Genomic DNA, 27,450 nt, shown 5'->3' with positions numbered 1-27,450 from the left:
TGTATCATCTAGATTTTTCCAATTAAAATGAAATTCTTCAGGGTTTTTACTCTGATCAAAATTATTAACCTTCACTTTCCCCCACGAAGGTTGTCCTGGGTTGTTGCACCTCTTGCACTTGGATGAGCATTAACCCATTTTGAACTCGTTTCTAGGTAGCAAAGGTAGTAGCTTTAAAAATACGAAGTGCAATTGCTTTCCTCTATACAACAGTTTGTGCAGTTATCGTCTCTATACAATTAATCTCACAGGTATAGGCAACAAACTGTACTTGGATAGAGTAATTATCAACCTGTCATCTGCATCACACTAGTTTGGAGGGCGCGTGTTAAAACTCAGACCGCTGGGCTCTATCCCCAGAGTATCTGAATCAGTAGCTCTGGGGTGGGGCTGGATAATGTGTATTTCTAGTAAGTTCCCAGGTGATGCTGATGCTGCTGGTCCCAAGATCATACTTTGAGAACCACTGATCTAATATGGGCCCTATACTCAGGAAAAGAGGAGGAGAGGGTTGGCTATTAGTAAAAAGTATCCTCATATTTAAAGAAGAGAGGGGCCTGAAGAGTGAGAGGCTACCGTTTGTCTCTGACTCTCAACAGTCTCTTCTTCTTTAGTGGTAGGTTTGAGCCGGCTTGTTGGAAAGGCCCGTCTTGATCAGCAAGCTCCAAGTCATCCATTTATGGATAGAAAGCCTAAAGTGAGACAGATGTTGAAGGGTAGAAAGAGCCCTAGACTAGAGGTTGAACACATGAAATCACCTAGTTTACAGGTCAAAATTGGCCAAAAATTTTCCTATCGTTCAACCTAATGGAACACTTGGACTGGAGTCACGGTTCTACCACCTACTAATGTTGTGACCTTGGAAAAATATCTGTTCATCTCTCTGAACTTTAAACATTAGCTTTAAATAATCAAACCTGCTGCACAAGGCTGTAAAGATCACTAAGTATGTTTGTAAATTAGAAGGTGTTAGAAGGTGTTATATAGATGTTGTCATTGCTGTTGACTTGACCAAAATCACACAATACTGTACTCTTTCTATCATTTCACATTCCTTAATTTTTCTGATAGATTAGGACCACATTGCCATAGTTAGGATACGATATCTGTGTTTTCCCAACTAGGTGGTGAACAACTTGAGGATTTCTTGTTTACTTTGTAACCGTAACCTCATACCAAGAACATATCTTAGGTAACACAGAAATTCAATACATAGCCACTGGACTGAATTAGCAGAATCAGAGCATATACTCAGACATGCCATTAGGCACAGCTGCAAGACTGGGAGGGGCTAGGAGGGAAGAGGCTAGCCCCACAAGTTTTTCAAGATGGGCTGAAACCATCTGGTTGTCTAAACGACTGATGTCCGATCGTAAAAGGTCCCATTCTTTTCCAACTGAACTGAGTAGTCTATTTCTTTGTTTCTCAAGTCAGACACAAACACTGTCCTAAACATATCTTCCCTTAAAAAAAAAATGCCAGCGTGGGTCACTTTGAAAGAGGTTAAGTAAGTGTTTGTAATGGTATTGATGGGAACTAACTGACACTACTTTCAAGTAAAATAAAAGCCCTGTAGATCTTAAATTATGACTCATCAAGGAGGAAACAGGTTGCACTTAATTTCCTGCACACCAGTCCACTGAATGCTAAATGGTCAAGGAAACCACTGCAAGACTTCTTTGCATTTTCCTTCAGGTAGTTTCTGCTCATATAAGCCGATCGTGAGGGCAACTTGTTTTTCACTGTATAAACTGAAGTGGTGGTCTGCGACTGACTTAGTGATCTGACTAAGTGACAATCACACACAGAAAAGCAGGTTTGGTGGGGGAAAGAAGTGGTGGCTGAAATGAAAACTGTAGTTTCTTCTCTCTGATCAAATTTACCAGATCATTACCCAAAGCTCTACTTTACTTTCTGCAGTTTGAATACAGTCTAAGTGATAAGAAAAAGCCTACGTTCCCATAGGTAAACATGGAATCTGCTGAGGTGGAGATCTGAAAGGAAAAATTGAGAGTTTTGTCTAGTGGGACCTGGCCTGTATATCCTGTCTCTGGTGAGAATTAGGTGCCACATGTGGAATGACAGGTGTTCTACTATCTGTGCTAGTCAGCAATTCTACTCGGACAGTTTGGTGCCTGGACGAAAACTTCTGGCTTTGTTTTGCTGTGGGGTGCAGATGCCATGGTCTGGGATCCCGGAGTCCTAGTGTCAGATCGCAACAGGATGGTATCTGGAGAGTCCTTTCACCCCTGTGACTGTAGCTGTCACGAGTGTCCTCTGGTTTAGGCAAAGGTTGTATAAAGAACAGAAATAGAGAGTGGGGCCAGAGGTGGAGTGAATTCAGGAAGAGGTATAGACACAAACCAGCACCATTCAAGAGGAGTGTGAGGCCCTGCTCTAGCCACACAGTTCCATTAACTGAATTTGCATCCCCCAGTCACAGAAATGACATTTCCACAGCCTTGACATTTTAAATATCATGAGAATTAAATGCAAGCCAAAAAATCCCCTCAGCTTGTTAAGATCATTTCATGACACATAGTACATTCAGACAAAGGGAAAACTTTCTCAGTACTGATAAGAAAACCACCAAAGTAGTCATCACTTGAAGAATTACAGCTAGACTGCATTGTATTTGAAACAAATACACCTGGGTTAGAAATAAGGTCAAAGCCTGGACCACACTGGTATATGAAGCAAAAAGCCCTCACATCTTCCCTTCATTTAAATTATTGCACTGGAATAAACAACTCTGCTTTCTACGTCTAAACTCCATCTGATCAGAAATGTACCAAGAAAATGTCAACAGGGCAACTCTGGTCAATTTTGTTTATGGAACAAAATGCATTTATAAAATAGCTTTATTTACTACCCCATATTCCATTCCTAAATGATTATAGATGGTGATGAAGATACATGTTTCCTGTTCCAAGGCATTAATCCATAGTCTATCATCACGACCAGGTGAATTTTAAAGGGAATTTCTGTTAATATTCAAGTTTGATATATAAACCGGGGCCCTTCTCAAAAATGCCTGCAAAATAACAGATGCTATAGCTGTAAAAACATTGCCTGTCTTCGTGACATGCCTGTATAAAGGAATTTTCATTGAATCACACTTCCAAATGTGAAATGGTCACATACATTGGTCATCCAGACTACAAGAAAAGGTATTTTCACTATGCTAACTTATTTTAAGTAAAAATATGTCCTAACCTGACCAAGTTCTTCATTAAGGTCCGATGTGTTAACCAGGGCTCCTTCATTAATTTCTTCATCATAAAAGTCCTTATCCCATGAAATGAAGAAGGAACCCAAGAATTTCTGCATTTCCACTGTGACATACATGGAGACAGGAATGATGAAGTTGAAGAGAACCATAAATGACAGGAAGTCGGTGAACATTTTCAAAACCTAAAACAAAAGAAATAGTTCATGCTAATTAAATGCACAGCTCCATCCAGCAAGTGTAATATAAAGACTTTCTATGTTTTTATTTCAATGTTGTAAGCACTGCTCTTGGTATAAAAAATTAAACATCCCAACAACACTATCTCATCGGTCAAAATTATCACAGTATGTGAAAACACCATTTAAAATACCCTGAATTTTGTCACTATTCTTCAGTGAATGTACCTTTTGACTTAACACTTTTTCATTTCCTTAAGCTCTCTGCTCCTCTCCCCCCCGATATGAATGTAGGATCAAAGGTTTCATGAAGGCATCCATTATCCTCCTATTAAGATATACCACAAGCTCATGTTACATTGACACGTCAGAGCTTCTTGCCCAATTGCTTAAAACTCTTAACTGAAAGAGTTAAAAACAAGAATAGATACCTAGGGTTAAAAACCAAAACACTCTAAAACCTCTTAAATAGTTAATGGCTTAGGGTTACCATACAACCAGGAGAAAATCAAAATACAAAAGGTATCAGCATCTGAGCAGCACTTTAGTAAGGGTGGCTTGATCACAATGTGCTAGAGTTAAATTTTTCAGCATAAAACAAATTACCTTCAAACTCTCCCGCTCTTTCTGGGTCTTTTGGTTATACCAAGGTTCATCGTTATATGGGGTACTTTGCCAAACATACTTTAGAGTAGTGCATACTGCAGCTTTGGTCAGTAAGATAAATAAATAAACAATCAAGAAGGCATTAATAGATCTGAAAAAGAAGATACAGGGGTTTAAAAACCACCTAATTACTTAAGATATCAACCAGGTATAAACGAAACTGTTCAGTTTTCTAAAGCTTCTCCTGTGTACAATATGTAACCATCACAAGTCTGTATGGATGAACCTCAGTTACCACTGCTGAAGCCCTACTGTCGACTGGTAAAAAGGAAAAGCCAGCCTTGACCAGCTTTGTTGGTCACCAGTGCTTCCCAGAGTGCAATGGCTGACTAGCTTAACACATCTTTAATGAGGATCCTCTAAAGTGACAGGACACACACACACACACACACACCATTACCTACTCAACTTTTACAGAATTAGATTGTTTCCGTTTCCCTGAATATTAAAGGTTTGGAATAGAGGATAGAGGAGCAAAGGTGAATTCTTCAAGCTTAGTGTGGATTCCTTTACTCTGAGAGTAAGAGTTACGGAGAGGATGCCACTGAGATACTGGCTATCCATGCCAACAACAGAGTGAGGTCCATGCCAGTGGCCACTGGCTTGAAGGTGTGTCAGGTACCACTTCAATATCTGCCAGGAGACTACTATCTGTGTTGCAGAACCTCCTTACATATAGCAACTAGAGGATCCCAAATCATTGTCCAGTAGCAAAAGAGAATAAATCTATGTTTCAACTAAACTGCCCTTGAATAGCTAAGTGAGCTTAGGTAAATCACTTATCATCTCTAAGACTTTCTTTGTCTGTAAAGTAGACAAGCTAACAGGAATTACTTCAGAGTTGCTCAGAGGATTAAAACAAATCAGACATACAAATCACTGACCACAGTTTCTAGAAGATAAAAAGTGCTCAAAATGGCAGCACTATTACAATTGATGATTTTTTTTCTCATGGTTATTATTTAGAATTACTGAGAAGTAACGATTTCCGTTCAATAACAACTAAATAAATTGTGGCGCACACTAACTTTTCAACAGCAGAACGTTTCTGAGATTTCCCTTGGTAGTTCAATGCCATTTTGGTTTCCATTCCAGTGTAAACAGCAACTCCTAAAGAATAACAGAAATGAGCGAGAACCAGGTTATAAATGAGATTGACAACCAACTCCCCACCCAGTTGGATCTACTAAATTTTTTTCATCTATAAAAGTAGAAATTCTAAACCCTCTTCTATTCACCAGTTGCTACACCATTTACAGTATAATTTTCATTCTATATAGTTTGTCATATTTCAAGTTAGTTTAACATCTTATAAATTCCCAACACCTAAAAATAGGTTTAGATTAAATGGTAATTAAATGCCATGTTCAATTTTTAACTGCCCTATTTATGCACAGGCTTTAAAAAGCATTATCTGTAGTAAGAATATCTTAAAAATTGTTCACCATATATCTTCTTGGTATTTTTTAGTGTAGCTCCTTTCAACAAGAGATTTTCAGGTCCCAACGACCTAAATAAAAAATGACACAGCTTATCCAAACAGCCCAATAAACAGCATCATCAACTTTGGGGACATACTTTGCCCTAACACACATCTATCTCCAAAAGGTACAGAATGCATCTGTCTCCTTATATTATATGCTTACTACGCAGGACGAGCTGAAAGAACCCTCCCTCTGAAGTTACTTGAAGGTACAGAACAGATGGGGGCACACACAGTACAGGCAGGAGTCGCCAGCAACAAACAGAGGTAAAGAGACACACAGAAAGAAAAGGACTGAGTCACAGACAGCAAGAAATGGAAAGAAAAGGTGACAGTAAAAGACTGGGAAAGCAACTGTCAAGGCAGGAAAGACACATTGACTTATTTATAGATCATAAACCCGCCTTGTGGGAGATCACTGGACACCCGGTGTGTCTTTAACTTCCTTTTGAGTATTGGCTATAAAGGCCAAGTGGAAAAGCTGGGATAACTAACCAGGTGATAGAAGAGGGAAGAAAACATCCCTTTATATATGAACTGTTTCATTATAAATGATTAAGCCTTTTATTTTACTTAAGTTCAAGTCATTCTCCCAGCATTTTGTCTATTGTCTAGTCCCTAAATTACTCTCCCTTAAAACACTGTTCTCCAGGTATACTTCCAATACTGTCAGGCACTGCACAACCAAAGACAATAAATACAGTGCTTGGAACAGATAGTCCCAAACCCTCAGCATCACTTCCAACACCACCCCCTCCCAGGACACACACACTCAAGAGCCTCTGCCACCACAGCCCCACCAACCACAAGGCTGGTTCCTTAAGTCCCATCAGAGGGATCCTGAGTGGTTTTACTCCAGGTTTATTCACCTTTACCCTTTTCTAGAAAGGAAAATATTTAGCTATTTTAATGGGCTTAAACAGGAAACACTCCTACCCCCAAAAGGACAGATTAAAGGAATAACAAACTAACCTTGCAACGGCCTCAAGACTATTATTACGGATATTGATTCGGCCAGCAAACCTGCAAAAAGAACATAGTAGCACACATGTCTTCCATATCCAGATAAAATCTATATACCCCAAAGATGGGAATGAATCAAAATACAAATAATACAGTAAGAGATGAGACTGAATGAACTACAAAAGCCTATTTTATTTCTGGGGGGGAAAAAACGTTGTGTTGAACCAATAAGGTACGTAACATTTTCATCTAATTTAAAAAATATTATGGATTATAAGAATGGAAACAAAAATTCTAAGTTGATTTTCAAGATCTACTTGGCATTGTGCATGCACACAACTCCCCCCCTCGTTTATACTTTATATAGATAATGGGCTTCTATTTTACATTCATGTGAAGAAAGGTTTCTGGTGCTAAAATCTAATTTTCAAAACCATTAGTTCAGGAGCTCATTCACTTGAGCATGCAACAGAATCACTGGAGGGCTTATTAAACCACTGATTTCTGCACCCCATTCCCAAGCTTAGTAAGAATTTGCATTTCCAACAAGTTCCCAGGTGCTGCTGGTGCTGCTGGCCTGGGATCACCCTTTGAGAACCAGCACATTAGTCTCAGGGAACACTTGATCACCATCTTGGAAAGTCCCCAACTGTGTCTTGCAGCTCAATACTGAACTTGGTCTGATCACTTAATATGACTATGCACATAGTAATCTGCAGTTCCAAAAAATGGGATAAAGAGGCCTTAACCCTCCTTAACAAGAATGTCATGAGTAGTTTATAATTTATGTTATAATTCCTTTCAGAAAAATTGAAGAATTATTACTATATACACAAAATATGAAGGTCTGCTCATTCATTCACCTTGTATTAACTGCACCAGTACTGTGCTGGGTGCTGGAGATATACTGATAACCAAGAAAAACGTGTTCCTTGCTCCAAAACAGACAAGAAAAAAGGCAATTACAATGTGTAAGTGATGCCCACTAGGGTGGGGAGAAGTGTAAGGTATTCTGAAGTCACATAGCCAGGGTATTCAAACTAGTCTAGAGAAATTAAGAATAACCTTCTCTGCACTAAACATCTCCTTCACACGTAAGGTAACTGAAAAATCTAGGAGTTACCCCACAAATACGCAAGGATGTATATTATTCTCTAACTCAGGCAAAATCAGTCACTCCCTCTTCTGTGATTCCATGAGCCTTTTACTCACCTTTATTATCTCACTGTACTGTAAAGGCCTAGCTTTACAGTTTTATCCCTTTTGCAAACTGTGAGCTCTCGAATGGCAGAGAACAGCTGTTTTGCTTTGTGATCCTAAGTTCCTACTATCAAGGTGGATACAGAAGGGAAAAAGGAAAGAAGGAATGATGGAAAGGAGGGAGGGTATCATCCTTATAGCAGGATGAATACTTTGTTTTTCCACTACTGGGCGTTGTTGTAAGCCACATCCAACCATTTGGTCTCCCATATGACCCACAGCATTCATTAACAAGATGGCTGGCATGGGTAACGGATGCCATCTGTAATGGTGGCCTAAAACAAAATTAATTGGCTCACTTGGGGATAAAACCTGTTATTTAAACCTCCTTAACACCATGCCCTAATTAACCAAACTAACCAGTCTTAAAAACCAAATGCCAAATTTTTGAAAACCCACTATGACTGTGAATCAGCAAATTGATTCCAGGAAGCTTAAATATAGCAAAATAGAGGGAATCATACCATTTCACTGGTCCCTCAACTTAACTGTTTACTATTGACAAGAAACAGCCTATTTGTAATACTCAGTTTATCATGATCGTGAAAAAAAAAGGATAGAGTGCCTACTAATGGCATGGCCCCCTATTGTTTTCTCTCTTTAATGTTGAATGACACATAAAGTGGTTTATTTTTGTTTTAATTAATGCTGGTTAATGCATGAGTCTGATATATCAGCTTTCTAGGGAAACAATCTTAAAATTCGATGGATGACCCTGTTTACAAATAACAATAATAAAAGAAAAACCACAAGTAAGATGCCTGGGCCCACAATGATTTATCTTAGGCTGGTAGTGAACGAGGCTGATTTGATTCATTTCCCTGCCAGAAGGAAGAAACAGCTCATAAAAACACAAATGAAAGGAGGCTGGTAAGTGGTGGGTGTTTCTTTGCAGTACTAGTGGCAAAGAGAAGCAAAGCTATCAGACGGCAGTAAAATGCAGGTAATTCTTACTTGTAGAGGTCAGGCTGAGGCTGTTCACATTCAATTGCTGCTCTGAGGGTATCAATGGATTCGGCTGTACACAGTTCAATGGTGTCACGTACCGCATAATGTGTCTAGATGAAAGCAGAAGAAAAAACAAAAACAGCCAAAAAAAAGTGTAATCGTACACCCACCTGATTTCAGGAACACAGTCTATTTCTAGTAAAAGGTTTTGGCAGAATAATATAAATATTGACGCATATTTCCCACTAAATAAATTTTACAGTATTATTCTTAAAATATATTGCAAATAATTAGAAATATAACCCTGCTGCAAAGGGATTTTAAAGATAATGAGAAAACTAAAAGCTTTTCTTGATGCTGACAGCAGAGAATTCCATTTGTAGCATGCATATAATTAACTGAAAACCCCATGAAAAATTTAATTCATCTATGTTTTCCTCTTATTTATAGAAGTGTGACCTATTATTTTGCTCACCATAGTGTATGGCGATGTTAACATACATGTAAGAATTGAACATAACCCTTTTGGTCATAAGAATGCTAATGTTTTGCCAGCAGAAAGAAAAATATAGTTCCCATCACACAAATAGCATAATTATTGATCTTGAAAATGCTCCAAGTGGCTACAATTCATATGAGGAGCAGGGAGATGATGTGTCTTGCTTTAGTCAGACAGAATATTCTAATGTATACCATGTACTTCATTGACCCAGAACTCAAGGCAACTCCAATGAACCCATTTATAAATCAACAAGGAAAGGCTAATGCAGACTCAAAGACTGCACCACTTACGCAGAAGGGAAAGCTGTTGCACAGTCTTTGGAGAATATTATGGATCTGGCTGAGCTATATTTAAAACTGTCTCCTGACTTTGAAAACCTATGTACTTTTAGGTGATTTGATCTGATCAACTTAATTGAAAAAAGAAGCCACCTGAAAGTTTTCTTCTTCTAAACAACTTTTTTCCCTATCAGGGAATCTTCAGGTCGATTTCTTGAGTTTTATCTTGACATTCCGTCAAATGTAACTTTGTTTTTGAACAGTTTAAATGGAATTAGTTCATCACTATGCATGTGAAGTACAAAATTAGTTATCTAATAGGCATTTAAGTTCCTTTTCCACATACTGAGTCCTGGTCCTCAACTCCAGATGGAATAAACCGGCAGAGGAAAGCCCTCAAGGATACACACAGAGGTGAGTACATGCGTACCCTTCCTTACAGGCAGCGTATAGAGGCTACATCTTTAGCCCTGTGGAGCTCTGGAAGATAGCCAAGAACTGACTGTGCCCTGAGGTACCAGGGAAGTAAGGTAGCCTCTGGTTGAACAAATTTACTCTAACATTTATAATTCTTCCTACTTGCAATAAAGAAAATATTTGCCAAACTAAACCTTAAGGTATTTTAAAAAAGTAATCAAACTACTCCAGGTTAGACTTTCTATATGCCAGGAATAAACATTTTTTTAAAGAAGATACTCCTCACTTTAAAATAAAAATAGATCAAACTGTAAGGTTAGAGTACCTGAGGGTGAAGTTATTTTTATAGCTATATAGTTTCAGCCTATGACTACTCTCTTTTTTAAAAGCCTAAATAAAATACTGAATGGGTTAATGTCAATATTAAATGCAAGCAGTGCCATAAAAAATGTGGTGGCTTTTATTTGGGGTGTGGATTTCCTCACTCAACACCACCCTTTCCCCCAAAGTTGAGTATCTGCTTAGAAGTTCAAAGACAATTGTATAAAAGCTGTCTTCAAATACAAAACATACACAAGTAGAAAAAAATAAGATAAAAGATTAGGGGCAGTGGGAAGGAGTATGATTAACCATCCTGAGCCCGTCTCCATTACCTTGCAATTGGATTCCCCATCAAGACTGGCTGTAGTAACATAACAGGTTCCATCAATTGTGCAGGATGATAGAAGAATAAGATCACAGGGGAAGGTTTCATCTGCCTGTACTTCTACTACATCCCCGACCTAGTATAGAGAGAAAAAGAAATATAAACATTTCTAATTCCAAACAAAGCATTTATTGTATCTCAAAGTCAAAACAGTAGCAAGAGACCTCTTCCTCTCTGGGGCTCAGAATCCTATACCACACGAAAGGTGATAAAAGAATATTACTCAACATTCTGAATCGCCCTTAAGGTCACAAGGACTCATGTTTTCAGATGACCTTAGTTGAACTTTAATCTCTAATAAATGATTTTAGCACCCAGGGACTCTTTTGCTCTTTCATTTTTCTGGAATTGGTGTTTGATAAGAGAGTGATCATTATCACATTATCAATCAATCAAGGAAATCTACACATCTTAACTTGAACATTTCATGAACACTGGGCAGCCACACCCCCACATTGTATCAGGGATAAATATTTCAAAATGCTTTGCCTTCCATGTGATAATAGCTGTTATTGCTGGGTGACAGTTCTTTCTTCAGTGCTCAGAAAATCTCAGTTGAAGAGGTGTTTATTTTTCCTGTAACATTTGAAAAAACCCTTTTTTTCAAATAGGTCACTTTCCAACAATTCTGCTGTCAGCAAGTACCCAAAGCTCAAGTAGAGGAAAAACATGAGAGAAGAAATCATGAACAATTTCTAGTGCAGATAATTAAATAATGTAGGAAATAAATCATAATGATTAAAACATAGATCTTCACAACTAGACTGCAACTACCCCATAGGATTGGTTTGAGTACGAAATGAGGATACAGGTAAAGTGTTTCACAAAGTGCCTGGTACACCTTCACCATCTAATAGTTGATAATTATAATTATTACCAATACTCTGCAACTACTTTACTTTCAACTTATGAATAGTCATAACAATTTTTTTGAAAGAAGGAAAGGAATAATTCAGTCCAACGCATCCCAACATTCTTCACACCGTGGCACACAGAGAAAATAATAATTAACACTTTTGTACAGCACCCCAGATAAAGGGAGGAGGCTGCTGGTGGCAGAAAACAACCCACTTTAGAAGGGAATCAACATCTGGCCCACCAACTTGGACATACTGATTGTGAAATGCTGAACTAATATATATACACCTGCCTTCTCTTTGCTACATAATTTGGCAGAAGATCAGGATTTCAAGATCAATTTCAGGAACAATTTTATTTTCTCTGCCAATCTTAATCAGTAGTCAAGAGAAACAGCATCAATAATGGAACTAATCTGTAAATAATATTTTGTTGGCTGTTTCTTTCCTCACTTACATAAACACTTATGTTGCTTACATAAAACCGAAACCTATGCTTAAATACACAGAAGAAAAATAAACAAAATCTTTTTTTTTAATTGAAGTACAGACAGTTATAATGTGTTAATTTCTGGTATACAGCACAATGTCCCAGTCATGCATATACATGCATATAATCCTTTTCATATTCTTTTTCATTAAAGGTTATTACAAGATATTGAATATAGTCCCCTGTGATATATAGAAAAAACTTTTTTTTCTTTAATATATTTTTATATTTAGTGGCTAACATTTGCAAATCTCAAACTCCCAAATTTATCCCTTCCCATCTCCCTTCCCCCAGTAACCATAAGATTGCTTACTATGTCTGCATGTCTGTTTCTGACAAAGAAAATCACAAAGCATCTTAGAAGAAGGAAATGCTCATTAATGGATGGAAGATGATTCTCAGCACTGATAAATAAAAACCACATACAGAATTTCTTCTATAACCTTTACAATTCGTTCAGGTATGGACCATAAAGGTCTCTGCATCTGGAGTGCAAGCTAAGGCTGGTAAGATGGACAGGGGTCAGATCACAAAAAGCCTGACAGGTAAGGCTCAGGAGTCCAGGCTTCATCCTGAAGACAAGGGGAATGGGGAAAGGGCTTTTAAAGAAAAGGAGCAACATGGTCCAGTTAGACAATCAACTTTGGAGCTCTGTTTCCACTTAGCATGTTCAAAGCCACAAGAGACATGACTATCCCTCATCATAAATATTAGAAAAAGCCAGGTAATCAAGAGAATCATATTTTGTTTGAGTTTAGCAGAGAGCTATGGTTTCAGGGCAACCAACTAAACTGAATTTCAAAAGGTGAAAAGTCCCTCTGAGGAGAGACAGGAGACGTAAACTGTTTCACAGCTGACAAAGCACAGGAGGAAGAGATGGCTGCTGTAAAAGTGCGTAAGAAGAAAAGAACTAGATTTTTAATCAATCGTAAAACGATTGGTAGGAGCTAACGTGACAGTTTAAAGCCCTGGCAGCCTGGGAGAAAAGAGGAGACCATAACCACCAACAGCTCTTTCTCTGTCAGCATCCAGTGGGTGCTCATGAAAAACCGTGAGGACAGGAGACCTACAGAGCCTTCCTCGCTGGTGCAGGTAGGCAGGTCGTGACTGACTGCTGTGGAGAACAGACACAAAATATGCCAGAGCTGTGGACACTTGCCTCATATGAGGCCAAAGCCATCTGTGTCTAGGAAAAAGGCAAGAAACGCGCCCCACCCCCCCAATCCAGCCCAGTCTCAGGGAAACATGACTACTGCTAGAGGAGAGATGGAAGCAAAGCCACGTGCTGCTGGGGATGGGACAGGAAGCCCACTCATACTGGCCCAGTACTGATAAAAGGCAGAGTTCAGCTGCCACGAGGTTGCAGTGGAGGCGGGGGAGAGTATTGAGAAAGTTCCACCCTGAGGCAAAGGTGCATAAAACCTGCCTAATACTGAGACAGAGCAGGAGAACCAAGAAGCTACTCTGTTCCCACCAGGAGCCTTGCAGTGAATAACAAGAAAGAGCAATCTGTCACTGGGAGAGGAGAAAGCGCAGAGAGAGGCATTCACTATGTCTCAGGGATGTAGGACCTGCTGAAAGCAGAGAGTGGATCAGAACACGGAGAAAAACCCTCTGACATCCAGGATCCCATGTAAAGTGATGGCTATCTGGCACTCTAGGAATTTATAAAGTCCAATGGTGGGCTGAAAGTATCAACAGCTACTACAAAAACCAAAGCCAGCCAGCTCCTGACTAGGCTAACTCAACCCCCAACACTAATGGGCTGACAGAAGAGATGTGCCCATTTCAGAACACACTGTTGACCTACATCAGTCTCTAGCATTCTTTACATACACTGTCCAAAATTCCATTAAAAAAAAAAAAGAGATGCAGAAAACCAAGACAAAAGTGACCTATCATCTAAAGACAAAAGAGTCAACACTACCAGCATTAGAAATATTCAGATTTTGGAATTATGAAACAGGAATATAAAAATAGCTATAATTAAGATATTAAAGTATTTACCAGAAAAGACAAATAACATGCATATGCAGATGATGAATTTGGGCAGAGAGACAGAAACTACCCCCCCCAAAAGCAAATGGAAAAGTCAGAAATGAAAAACAAGATATTAGAGATAAAGATTTTCTTTAATGGCCTCATCAGCAGACTGGATACAACAAAGGAGAAAATCAGTAAACCTGAAGAATTCCAATGTTTCTAATGCCAAAATCCATACTGTCTCCCTCACAAATAACTGTGTGTTTCCATTGGAATTCTTCAAGGCCTATTTCACTTCCTTAGGTTCTATATGATTCCAGCCAAATTTCTGTTTCCACCTAAAACATCTCTGAGCTCCAGGTTTGACAATTCCATCTAGATGTCTAATAGGTATCTCAAAATTAACATGGTCCAACTGAATTCCTGATTTCCTTTCACTCCCACCTCTCTTCCTAACCTGTTCTTCACCCAGTCTTCACCATCTGATTTAACAGCACCAGCATTTTGTTGAACAGCACTATTTAATAATGCATCTAGCTACTCAGGCCAAAACCAAGGAGGCTATCTTTATTCCTTTTTGCTCTGTTTCTCACTCCCTTCATCAAATAACATTAACAAGTCCATCCTCTACCTCCAAAAAGTATCCTGGATCTCCCGGCTCTGGTGCAGACATGGCCAAGTCGAAGAACCACACCACACACAACCAGTCCCAGGCACAGAAACGGCATCAAAAAACCCCGATCACAACGATATGAATCTCTTAAGGGGGTGGACCCCAAGTTCCTGAGGAACATGCGCTTTGCCAAGAAGCACACCAAGAAGGGCCTGAAGCAGATGCAGGCCAACAACGCCAAGGCCATGAGCGCACGTGCTGAGGCTGTCAGGGCTCTCGGAAAGCCCAAGGAGGTCAAGCCCAAGATCCCAAAGGACAGCAGCCGCAGGCTCAGTTGACTTGCCTGCATTGCTCACCCCAAGCTCAGGAGATGTGCTTGTGCCTGCATTCTCAAGGGTCTCAGGCTCTGTTGGCCAAAGGCCAAGGCCAAGGCTCAGACCAAGGTCACAGCTGCAGCTCCGGCTCAGGCTCAGGCTCAGTCTCAGTCTCCCAAAGGCGCCCAGGCCCCCACAAAAGCTCCAGAGTAGAGGCTTTCATCTACTGATGTGAGGATATAAGGACTAATGTGACCCCTAGGCTGCTGTCTGCATGGGGCTCATGTCTACCTGTGCTGTTTGTGCAAATAAACCTGAGGCAGGATCTGTCAGTTAAAAACAAAACAAAACAAAACAAAACAAAACAAAACAAAAGGTATCCTAAGTATATATATAAAGACAAAGTTGTGGTTACGAGCATGAACTTTGCACCAGACTTGTTTCCATTCAAACCCCAGCTTCCCCATTTACTAGTTGTGATCAAGTTTCTTAACCTCCCTGTGCTTCAGTTGCATCATTTGTAGAGATAGCGAAAGTACCTACTTTATAGGACTGTTGTAAAGTAAGGATTAAGTGAGTTAATAGTACGTAAAAGGGAGTGCCTGGCTTATTTATGTAACAATAAATGTTAACAACTATTTTTATTGTCATCTCTACACTATCATCATAATATAAGCTCGTATTATCTTTTGCTTATACTATGGCAGTAGCCACCTAACTGGTTTCCCTGATTCCACTCTTGTTCATGCCTCTACTTTGCTAACTTTCCAGAGCTGTCTTTTTTTTTTTTTAAAGTAAGATCAAGTCACTCCCTAGCTTTGAAACCCTTCAAAATGTTCCCATTGTGTTGAGGATACAGAACAAATCACTCTCCTGCTCAATAATTAATAGTCCCTGCACTCTCCAGCCAAGCAATCAAACATTTAGACACTTTGAGTTTATAAGCATCTCTTTCCACACACAAATACTCCAGGAAAGGCTCAAATAGCAGTTCACACAACAGCATCAACAGATGTAATTAAGACTATACCTGGCTGAAGTCAGCCTCAAGGCAAAGTGGCTTGGTGAAGGGAAGGTGGAAGATAGGGGTCCTTCTAAGTCAGTTGGGGTGACAGCAAAATCAGAAAGATGAAATGAAAGAAAGGGAAAGATGTGGGAGACTTTTACTTGCTTTACAATTTTACTTACTGCCCTGGGAGCAACAGATTTACTGCTATGAATCATTTAGTCTGCCCTTGGGTTCTTGTGCTGAACAAAAAGTTGAGTTTCTATGACTGGCTTGGAAACTTCAGATCCTGACCATTCTAGTTCATAATGCAGTCTTCCCCTCTGGGATGCAGAGAATGGAGAAAAGAAAAAAGAGTGAAGGAAAGACATTCTATGTCAAACTCAGGTAACCCTCCCACTCTGCAGTTTTCCTCCCATCATTACTATAAGAGGCTACAAGACAATTTACTTATTGCTGGGGATATGGAGAACTTATTCCTGAGTATTTAATAAATATTTCAGCAGTAATAATACTTGATGAAAGTATAGGGAGTAGATGATCATTTTTAATGAATTCAAACCATAGCCCCAAATCATTCTGGAATGGTATTTTCACCTACCTTCTTCTCTTTCTGTTCTACCCATCTTCTCTTTTACTGGGGATCTTGATTTTAATTAGCTTTCATACTTTAATCCATATTCATACAGAAATATTCTTTTAAAAATACCTTGGAAGATCAACAAAATTGACAAACCCTTAGCTAGACTAAGGGAAAAAAAAAGACTCAAACTGCTAAAAATGAGAAGACATCACAGCTGATACCAGAGAAATAAGATTATCAGAGACTATGACAGTTATAGTCAATTACAAATCCTCCCAATAGGATAAACTAGAAGAAATGGATAAATACCTAGAAACATAACAACCTATCAAAACTGAATCATGAAGAAACAGATTGAAGCAGGAACCAAACACCTCCCCAAAAAGAAAAGCCTAGGATCAGATGATGTCATTGGAGAATCCTACCAAACATTTAAAGAAATAATAATCCTTCCCAATTCTTCTAAAGAATCAAACAGAAGGGAACATCCTCAAACTTATTCTATGAGGCCAGCATTACCCTGATACCATTACCAGGAAAAGACACTATGAGAAAACTATGAACCAATTTCCTTAAGGAATACTGATGCAAAAAGTCTTAAACAAAATGCTACCAAACCAAATTCAAGAGTACATTAAAATGATCATACACCATGACCAAATGAGATTCATCTTTGGGATCCAAGGATATATGTGAAAATTAATAAATGTATTGTAACACATAAACAATGGACAAAAACCATTATGATCATCTCAATCAATGCAGGAAAAAGCGTTTGGCACGATTCAACAGCCTTTCATGATAAAAACACTTCATAAAGTAGGAAAAGAAGGAAATGACCTCAACATAACAAAAAGCTGTATATGAAAAGCCCACAGCTACCATCATATGCAATGGGGAAAGACTGAAAGCTTTACCTCTAAGATCAGAAAAAAAAAAAGCAAGGCTGCCCACTCCAGCACTATTAATCATTGTACTGGAAGTTATAGGCAGAGAAATTAGACAAGGAAAAAAAGGCATACAAATTGTAAAAGATGAAGTAAAATTATCCTGGTTCACAGATGATATTATATTATATGTAAAAAGCTCTGTAAGGATTCCACACCAAAAAATGTTAGAACTAATGAATTCAGCAAATTTACAGGAAATAAAATCAACACTCAAAAGTCAGTTGCATTGCTACACACTAATGATGACCAGACCAAAAAGGAAATTAAGAAAACAATCTCATTTACAATAGCATCAAAAAGGATAAAATACTTAGGAACAAACTTAACCAAAGAAGTTAAAGCGTTTTACACTGAAAGCTACAAGAGCAGTGCTACAAAAGCAAGCTACAAAAGCATACGAAGATAGCACAAATAAATGAAAAGACATTTCATGTTCATAGTTTGAAAGACTTAATACTGTTAATGTGCAATCTCAAGGGACCCTGAATGGCCAAAATGATCTTTTAAAAAAAATTTTTCTTGGGGTGAGAGCAATTAGATGTACTTATTTATTTATTTTTAATGGAGGTACTGGGGATTGAACCCAGAACCTAGTGCGTGCTAACTAAGCATGTGCTCTACCATTGAGCTATACTCTCCCCATCAAAACAATCTTGAAAAAGAAGAGCAGACTTGGAGGTCGCACATTCCCAGATTTCAAAACATACTACAAAACAACAGCATAAAGACAGTTATATAGGCCAATGAATAGAGAGCCCAGAAATAAACTCCTGCACATAGGGCCAAATGATTTTCAACAAGGGTGCCAAGGTCATTCAGTGGGGAAAGGACAGTCTCTTCAACAGATGGTTTTGGGAAGACTGGATATCTACATGAAAAAGAATAAAGTTGGATTCTTACCTTATATATAATATACAAAAGTTCACTCAAAATGAATTAAAGATCTAAATTTAAGACCTGAACCCATTAGACTCCTAGAAGAACATGAAGGAAAAGCTTTAGGACACTGGACTTGACAATGACTTCTTGAACATGACACCAAAAGCACAGGGAAAAAAATCAAAATTAGAAAATGAGACTACATCACCAAAGTCAGTAACCAACAGTGAAAAGGCAACCTACAGAACAGAAGAAAATATCTGCCAGTCATGTATCTGATAAGGAGTTAATATCCAGAATATATAAGGAATTTCTACAATTCAACAATAAACACCCTGATTAAAAAGTGGGCAAAGGACTTGAACAGACATTTCTCCTAAGAAGATATACAAATAGCCAACAGGCACATGAAAAGATGCTCAATATCACAAATTATTAGGGAAATACAAATCCAGATCACAATGAGATGATCATTTCACACCCACCAGCAGGATGGTTACTATAAAAAGAACAGAAAATAACAAGTGCTAAAGAGGATGCAGAGAAGTTGAAAGCCTTGTGCATCCATTATATAAAACACTATGGAGGTTTCTCTACAAATTAAAAATAGAATTACCATTACCATATGATCCAGAAATTCTACTTCTGACTATATACCTAACTTAATTCAAAGCAGAATCTTGAAGAGTTATTTGTACATCTGTGTTCACTGCAGCATTATTCACATAGCCAAGAGGCGGAAGCAGCCCAAATGTCCATCAAGAGATGAACTGATAAAGAAAATATGGTATATGCATACAATGGAGTACTGTGTAGCCTCAAAAAAGGGGAAATTCTTTTATATGCTACAACATAGATTAACCTTGATGACATTATGGTAAGCAAAATAAGCCAGTCACAAAAGGACAAATACTAGATCCCTCTGGGAGGAAGTATCTCTCTTAGGTAGTCAAAATAGTAGAAAAGTATTTAGCAAGGGCTAGAGGCACTGTTAATTAGTATTTATTAGATATAGTCTCAGTGTTACATGTAACATGAAAAAGTTCTAGAGATCTGTTGTACAACAATGTAAATATACTTAACACTACTGAACTGTACACTTAAAAATGATTAATTTAAGATGGCAAATTTAGTCTTATGTGTTTTTTATCACAATGACAAAAGAAAATAAAAATAATCTCTTGAGACTGGGATAAAATATTTGTAAAAGACTCATTTGATAAAGCACTACTATCCAAAAATACAAAACAACAACAACCACCTCTTAAAATAACAATCTGGAAACGAACAATCTGATTAAAAAATGGACAAAAGACCTGACAGACACCTCACCAAAGAAGATATTCAAACAGCAAGTAAGCATATGAAAATATGTTCAACATCATGTCAAACAAAAATGAGAGAAAACACTTTAACGCTATGTCATTAGGGAACTGCAAATTAAAACAAAAATGAGGTATCACTATACACCCATTAGAACGGCCAAAATCCAGAACACTGACAACAAATGCTGGCCAGCATGTGGAGCAACAGGAACTCTCATTCACTGCTGATGGGAATGCAAAATGGGTATCGACATCGGAGACAGCCTGGAAATTTGTTACAAAACTAAATATGCTCTTACCATATGATCCAGTAATCACACTCCCTAGACAATGGAATATTATTCAGTGCTAAAAAGAAGTGAGCTAGCAAGCCATGAAAAGAGAGGGAAGAAGCTTAAATAAATATCACTAAGTGAAAGAAGCCAAATCTGAAAAAGCTACATACTGTATGACTATAACTACATGCCATTATGAAAAAGGCAAAACTATGGAGACAGTTAAAAAAAGAAAAAGAAGGGTGGTGACCTGAGGTTGGAGAAAGGGAAGAAGAGGCAGAGCACAGAGGATTGTTAGGGCAGTGATACGGTTCTGTATGACACTATGATGGCTGACACACTTCATTATACACGTGTACAGACTCACGGAACGTCTAACACCAAGAGTGAATGTTAACCTAAACTACTGACTTTGGGTGATAATGATGTGTCACTGGAGGTCCATAATTTCTGCTCAATTTTGCTGTGGACTTAAAACTGCTCTAAAAAGTAGTTTACTATTAGTTAAAACAAAATCTGTTGAGAACAAAAAGTATTATTTGATGTGGACAAGGCTAAAATTTATCGACAGAAATCTTATTGGGTAATACTAGACAATGATTAATTTGAATAAAAAATTAAACTGCCTGAGATATTAAAAAATAACAATAGCTTGGAACTATCACACATTGCTGGTGGAATATAAAATGGCAAAGCTGCTACGGAAAACAGTTTGACAGTTTGTGAAAAAGTTAACATAGAGTCACCACAGGACCTAGCAAATTCTACTCCTAGGTATATACCCAAAAGAATGGAAAACAGGTATTCAAATAAAATCTTATACATGAATGTTCTCATACCACCAATATTCCTAATATCCCAAAGGTGGAAAAAACCTAAATGTCTATCACCTGATGAATGGATGACACGTATATATAGAATAGATAAACAAGATTATACTGTATAGCACAGGGAAATATATACAAGATCTTGTGGTAGCTCACAGTGAAAAAGAATGCGACAATGAATATATGTATGTTCATGTATAACTGAAAAATTGTGCTCTACACTGGAAATTGACACAACATTGTAAACTGACTATAACTCAATAAAAAAAAAAGTGGTATAGCCACACAAGGGAGTATTACTCAGTCGTGAAAAGAAATGCTTGCCACAACATGACTGAACCTCAAGAACCGAACAATAAAACCAGGCACAAAGGCCATATAGTGCCTGATCCCACTGATATGAAATATCTAGAATAGGTAAATCCACAGAGACAGAAAGAAGACTAGTGGTTGCCAGGGCCTGGATGAGGCAGGAATGTACTATGACTACTAACAGCTATGGGGGTTTCCCTTTTGGGGTGGTGAAAATGTTCTGGAACTAGATAGTGTTGATGGTTGCACAGCACTGTGAATGTACGAAATGCCATTGAATTGTACATTTTATGTGCTTTTTACTACAATTAAAAAAAAAGAATGAACTACAAAAAATTATTACCTTGATTTTTTCACTCTCTTTTCTCACTCGTTTTGCATTTTCAATAATGTAAACAGTGCTCTTGTTGACTTCATTGTCAGCTCTGTGTCTCAGCCAGTCCTCATAACCCTAGATGGATACAAATAATGACATCATCAACTCACATAATGAAGTAAGTAAAGTTGTTAATAAATTTCTATAGCCCTCACTATGAGTCACCAGCAGATATTTATACTTACAGTATTAATTTTAACTTGGAATGCTAAAGAGACAATACTATGTTTTTACAGCAAAAACTAAGATATGCTTTCAAAATACACCTTAGGTAAATTGCTTTACTGTATTAAAAGGTTCCTCCATTCTACAGGTAATAAAGTAATAATAAAATAATAAAAATACAGGCATTAAATTACAAACAATATTCTTCAACTGTGAAGGACTATGATTTATTTTTCTAAGTCTACTCTTATTCAAGTTAATATTAATTTTCTCTGCTTTTTAATAATTTGAAAAAAACACTTTTCTAGGTTTTTATTTTCTTATAGACCAAAACCCTTAAATATATTCTTCCACAGTAGACTGTTGGAGTGATCATCTCTAAGGGAATGTAATTCCTCCCCAGGGAGAGAGAATAGAAAAGGCAAGTTAGGACTACTCTGGCCCAGAAACTATGATCAACAGTTAAATTTCTCCATTGGCTTGGTGACAAAAGAAAATATACATCAGCGTTCATTTTTCAGAGTTAAAAGTAATCAGGGCTCATTTTTCTCTGGGCTTTCTTTGGTCTAGAGTAAATTTAAGCCAAAAGAACAAAGGATGGAGGATGTTCATTTGTTTGAGCATGACCTCCTTTCTTTTTTACATCACTTTGCTTTCTTTCTTTATAATAATGTCTACACCTTTTCAAATACAACTGTTTGAAAAAATCTCTTGATTGCCTTCTCTCTTTTTCTCAGGTGCTATATATGCAGTCTATTCTGTCCTTTATGACAATGCTAGGCGATCACTTCATATGGTACTTTCTGTGATGTGACTGAGGAAAGAAAGGCCCTAACACGAACTAGTATTGGGAGTAAAATGAACCACTAAGAGCTTTTGAAAACCATACAGGTTATTCTTGGAATCAGCAATTCTATGATGCTAAAGGAAATAATCCTAAAGGAAGTTAACATTTCAAAAGTCTTTATTTAGCAACCAAACACTTGATAAAATATTCCTGCAGTTGCTGGTAGGCAAGATAGAAGACCAGATAACCCCAAGAAGAAAGGTAACCATGTTCCCAATACTGTTAAGCAAACCTTCATTTTGGAATTTCCTTGGAACACTTTTTAAAGTACTTTGATAAGTATGGTCTAAAAATATGTTTGTCATTTGCCAGGTCCTGTGGGCTCTCCCAGTACATGATAAACATGTCTAACCTACCCCTTCACCTCCAGTTTCCTGTTTCCATTTCTAATTTTTTTTTTGGTGAGGGAGGTAATTATGTTTATTTATTTTTAGAGGAGGTACTGGGGATTGAACCCAGGACCTTGTGTAAGCTAAACATGCGCTCTACCACTGAGCTATATCCTCCCCCCTCCATTTTCAATTTCATCTGGAAGTTTTCAAAGGCACTCTCATCAACCCTGGCAGTTAGCTTTGACAAGAAACAAGAATCAAGTCTCCTCCACCCACCACACCCTTCAGCAGCACCAGGAAAGTCAACAAAATAAAAGTCTTTATGCTCTTGAGTTCTCTGCTATAGGCAACAGTAAAGAAAGTCCGCTATAATGGGAATTTTCCAGACAGACACAGCACGCTGAAAAATATAACGCATGTTAAAAATTCGCTTCCCGTTTCCCTACTGAGCTGTACCTTCCAACTACTATTCTTTTAGGGTTGTATCCCAGACACAAATATTGAGGAGGAAAGGAGCAAAGAAATTAAAGATATACCTTACAATCATTTTAATAGGTTTTCAATGAGAACCAAATCTAAATTAAATCCATTAAGGACACTGACTCTAAACAAACATGAAAAAAGAGCCTTGACAATGAAATTCAAACCAGACAGGACTGAGATGCAAGCATAACTGTAAATTAGAAACTGGATTAGAAATTTACCTGTTTGATGGCTGTAACAGTTATAACAAAGAAAAGTGGAAGTCCACTGGTAACTGGGCTAGTTGGTGTGTCTACTGTGACCTAGGTAAAGAAATTAAATTGAAAGTGAAATGAAAATAAGCCACTAACTCAGATGCAGCACTTACATGCTGCAAACATTTCAGACAGAAATGCAGACAAAACATGCTCCAGTAGCAGAGTGAATGTTAACGTTCATTAAAACAAAAGTAATCCACATAGAAGTTAAAGAAAATAGTTCTAAACTTAGGCTTAGTTTTCATCCCAGCTTGGATTAACTGAAACATATCCATTCATTTACCATCTATTTGTTGAGTACCAGTCTGTCAGCCTTTGTGCTATTATGAGCCAGGCTCTTAGAGATGCTGCTTTATTTTAAGCAAGATGGAGAAAAGTCCCTGCCCTCATATAGCTGGCAGCTTACAATAAAAACCAGATACTAAAACGAGTGAGACACTGAGATGTGAAGAGTAAATAGAAGTTAACTAGTTGGGAGGGAGGGGTTTCCAGGCCCAGTGAATAGTGTATACAGAGTCTCTGTGGTAGGAGGGAGTGTGGCACCTGTAAGGAAATAAAGGAGGCCCAGGGCAAGACAGAGTGTGGTGGAGACAGGGCAGGAGAGGGAGACAGGGGCCAGACCAAGCACAGCTCTCCAGGCTAAAGTTCAGTCTTTGTCCCACAAACAGTGGGAAATAATTGAAGCTTTTATTCAGGGAGAGGTCATGTGAACAGAACCACATGCCTTATGGAAAAAGAAATGGAAGGGAACAAAAGTGGAGCTAGGCAGTCCATTGAGGAGGCTACTGCAGGAATCCAGGCAAAAGATGATGGATTAGACAAGGGTGGTAGCAGCAGATATAGAAAGAAGTTCCAGAGATATTTAAGAGGTAAAAATGGCAGGGCTGGTAAGGAATCTCTCATAAGGGGTGATTAGAGATGTCTTCCAAGTATCTGATTAACATGGCTATGTAGGTGGTATTGTCATTCGCTGAAACAGGAAATCCTGAAAGAGAATCAGATTTGAGGGACAGAGGATCATGAGTTCAATCTGCTTTTCCATGGCTCTGTGCCTTCTTGCACAGCCTGAGATACCAATCTGGATTCTTTACCAGGTAAACTCCCTCTCAGCCTTCAAGGCTCCACTCAGAAGTCACCTACTCTTTGAAGCCTTCTCGGGCTTCTCTTGGGTAGAAAACAATCTTAACTTCCACTGTATCCCCATAGCATTTTGCTCATGCTAATTTTATGACTTTCACATTAAATTAAGTGAATACGTGTCTTGGCCATGACAATAAATTCCTTAAGGGTAGAAAAGCCATACTTCAATTCTTATTGTACGTGCTGAAATCTTTGGTGTCTGGACCACTGTGCAGCACACAGTAGGTGCTTGCCAAACTGAACTGAAATGTGCTATATGCCAAGTAGACCGCCTCTTGTGACCATAATCCTCTACGTAGTTTATTTTGTGCTGCTCTGTAAGACATTTTACCATCGATCTAGGAGTTCCTTTTCAAATGCCCCATCATTCAAGATCAGAATTGGCTCTTTCCCATATCACAACCCAGACTGACTTGAAGCTGCAGGCCTAATTCAATTACAGTACCATTTACTCAAAGCCTCAAAGTGGATAAACAGAAGCACTTAACATCAACAAGGCATTTGAGCAATTTTATGGGGATGTTTCTGCTTTATTTAATAAAATGAAATGAGGAAAAAAGTACCTTTAATGTAGTAAAACTTTCAGGGGGTAATTTTGGCAAGCGAAAGATTTTAACAGACTTAAGGATGGAAGATGCAATTTAAAATGTCTAAAATTTAAAACATAAAACACCAGTAGAGAATACAGAGAAGCAGATCAATGTACCAGGATTTCATCCTTAAAGTAAATGAATGAGGAAGAGCAAAACTCATCATCAGGAAGATAAGTGATCAATTTCTAATTAAACTGAAACTGGCATTTAACAAAGTAAAACTCTTAATTTGAACTATTTCCAGTTTCAATATACACCACTGTATTTAACAATACTTGCTCTTCTAGGATGAATAAAGACATATGAAATCCATGAAAGTGTTTAAAAAAGTAAAGAAGACTCAATAAGTTTTCTAGTAAAACTGCTACTTTAGAAATATATAAAATTATATATATATCTTAAAATGTAATGTTAGTACTCTAGTAAACCGGACTCTAATAAATTCTGAAACAACTTTTTAAACACAGGGCATTTTAAGGTTAGATATGGATTGAAAATTTATTTGAAGTAATTAAGTTTCTAATATTGCTCTTACCTGTACAAGGAAAATGATGAGAAAATAAAAATTTGCAATTCTTCTAAACTGTTCAAATAGATTCTTTGGGAGGAAATTCCAAAGTGTATACTGTAAGGGAGGAAGAAAAAAAAGATTATTAGAAAAGAAACTTGAAAAATCCTAATGATAATGACTCGTGATTCCAGAGTATCACAATACTTTGAAAGCATGTTAAAACTCAAATCTCAGACATACGAATAAGCGCACATTTAGAGGGACAGAATACAAACGCTTTTTTCAGGAGTGAAGTTTCGCTTGGAGCATTGCAACTGAGCCATCTAGTCCCACAGCTTTGCTTTCCTCGATCTGATCTAAATCAGGTTCCTCGTTTCGTGCTCTCCTATCTGTCTGTACTTCCCCGATAACACTCGTTGCAGTGAATCATTTTACATGTGTACTTTTCATTAAAGTTTTTCCCTCAATAGGCAATGAGTTCTATAAGGGCAGGCTGTTCATCTGTCTTTTTATTACTTTCCCCCCAACATCTAGCACAGTGTCTGACAGAAAGTAGACAATAAATTTGTTGGATGAGTGAATGAACAAATTAATTCCTTTGGCTCAGCTGACCTCTGGAGTCTTGATCATCATCACGGATGTAACTCTGTCCCTCTCACCACCTCCCACCTCCGTGACAGCTGGTCACACACAAACCTGGGTCACAGAGGGCTTTCATTTTAGTCAGCAACATACCACTCTGGGCTTTGGTAACTGGTAATAAAATAGGTAAAGGTTTCAATGCTAAATTGTACGTGGGCAGGAGGAGAGAACTTTTGGGCCAAGTGTCAAATCACACAGACTTTCTCACTGATGCCTTAAGCGCAAAGCCTGGGTCATTTAAAAATCAACAGAGGAAGTTGGATTTTCTAGATGTCTCAATAAGGAAGATCAGAAACCAGAAAGAAAGAAATGTTTCTCAACCTAAAGATCTACATTTATACTTGAACAGCCTCTAGTCTCCGTATGTGAGAAGAGGTCCATTAAATCAGGTAAGGAAAAGCCAAAGTTGCAGGGCATGACACAATATATGGGCATTTGCTACTAAATTCTCTTTAAAAGGCTGTAGGCTCAAGGTTCAGAGAACCCCAAGAAGACGAAGATGAACGGAGGCAAACATATTCAGTAAAGCAGCTGCATTACAGCCAACGGCCAACCGAGAAGGTTCTTCCTCCAGGGCTCATAGAAGTGCCCCAGGGAAGCCCATTCAAAATGAAGTACAGAATTGGGTGTGGGTGTGCACCACTTGGGAGAAGAGAGTCCACAGTTTTCAGAGTCCCACCAAAAATAAAAAGGATCAAAACCACTGACCCAGTCACTTCGAAGCTGCCTTAGTTCAGATCAGCACTTAACTGTCCCAATAACTGAAGGTCAAGTTTCTAAAACAACAAGCTCAACTCTTAACAACAGGCTAACAGCTGAGCTTCCGGCTCGTTGACCTTCTGTTCCCTGAGTAGAGGGGTTTTAATTAAACAAACAAGCATTAGGGACTGTTAGAGTCCTCTGTGGGGTGTTAACACATCAAAAGGGAACATTTTTGTTGCTGTTTCTAGGCCCCCACTGTTTACCACAGTTTTCACTTACAAAATGAACTGCTTCCTTGAGGAACTCGGGTTATTCCCTCTGTAGTAAACTTTTGCTATGTGTGCCCTCTCCTCTCCT

The 27,450-nt window shown here is 38.2% G+C and overlaps 1 protein-coding gene across 6 annotated transcripts in view; it reads right to left on the bottom strand.

Annotated features, from left to right (window-relative positions):
• ATP11C (ATPase phospholipid transporting 11C) overlaps window positions 1-27,450 on the bottom strand; it is a 151,676-nt gene that overhangs the window by 50,034 nt on the left and 74,192 nt on the right. For all 6 annotated transcript variants that reach the window (XR_010379523.1, XM_064483253.1, XM_031445067.2 and 3 more), the window contains exons 3-12: window positions 25,774-25,863; window positions 23,470-23,550; window positions 21,389-21,496; window positions 10,579-10,707; window positions 8,735-8,838; window positions 6,530-6,580; window positions 5,520-5,584; window positions 5,103-5,184; window positions 4,015-4,165; window positions 3,217-3,414 (exon numbers count right to left, since the gene is read on the bottom strand). Coding sequence is in view for 5 of the 6 variants with exons in the window: in XM_064483253.1 (XP_064339323.1) it covers window positions 3,217-3,414; window positions 4,015-4,165; window positions 5,103-5,184; window positions 5,520-5,584; window positions 6,530-6,580; window positions 8,735-8,838; window positions 10,579-10,707; window positions 21,389-21,496; window positions 23,470-23,550; window positions 25,774-25,863 (1,059 nt within the window). In the remaining variant the exon portion in view is untranslated. The remainder of the gene's footprint in view (window positions 1-3,216; window positions 3,415-4,014; window positions 4,166-5,102; window positions 5,185-5,519; window positions 5,585-6,529; window positions 6,581-8,734; window positions 8,839-10,578; window positions 10,708-21,388; window positions 21,497-23,469; window positions 23,551-25,773; window positions 25,864-27,450) is intronic.

This window comes from Camelus dromedarius, chromosome X (assembly GCF_036321535.1).
Source record: "Camelus dromedarius isolate mCamDro1 chromosome X, mCamDro1.pat, whole genome shotgun sequence".
Taxonomy (NCBI): domain Eukaryota; kingdom Metazoa; phylum Chordata; class Mammalia; order Artiodactyla; family Camelidae; genus Camelus; species Camelus dromedarius.
The sequence above is the reverse complement of the archived record's forward strand: the minus strand, read 5'-3'. Positions and strand labels throughout refer to the sequence as shown.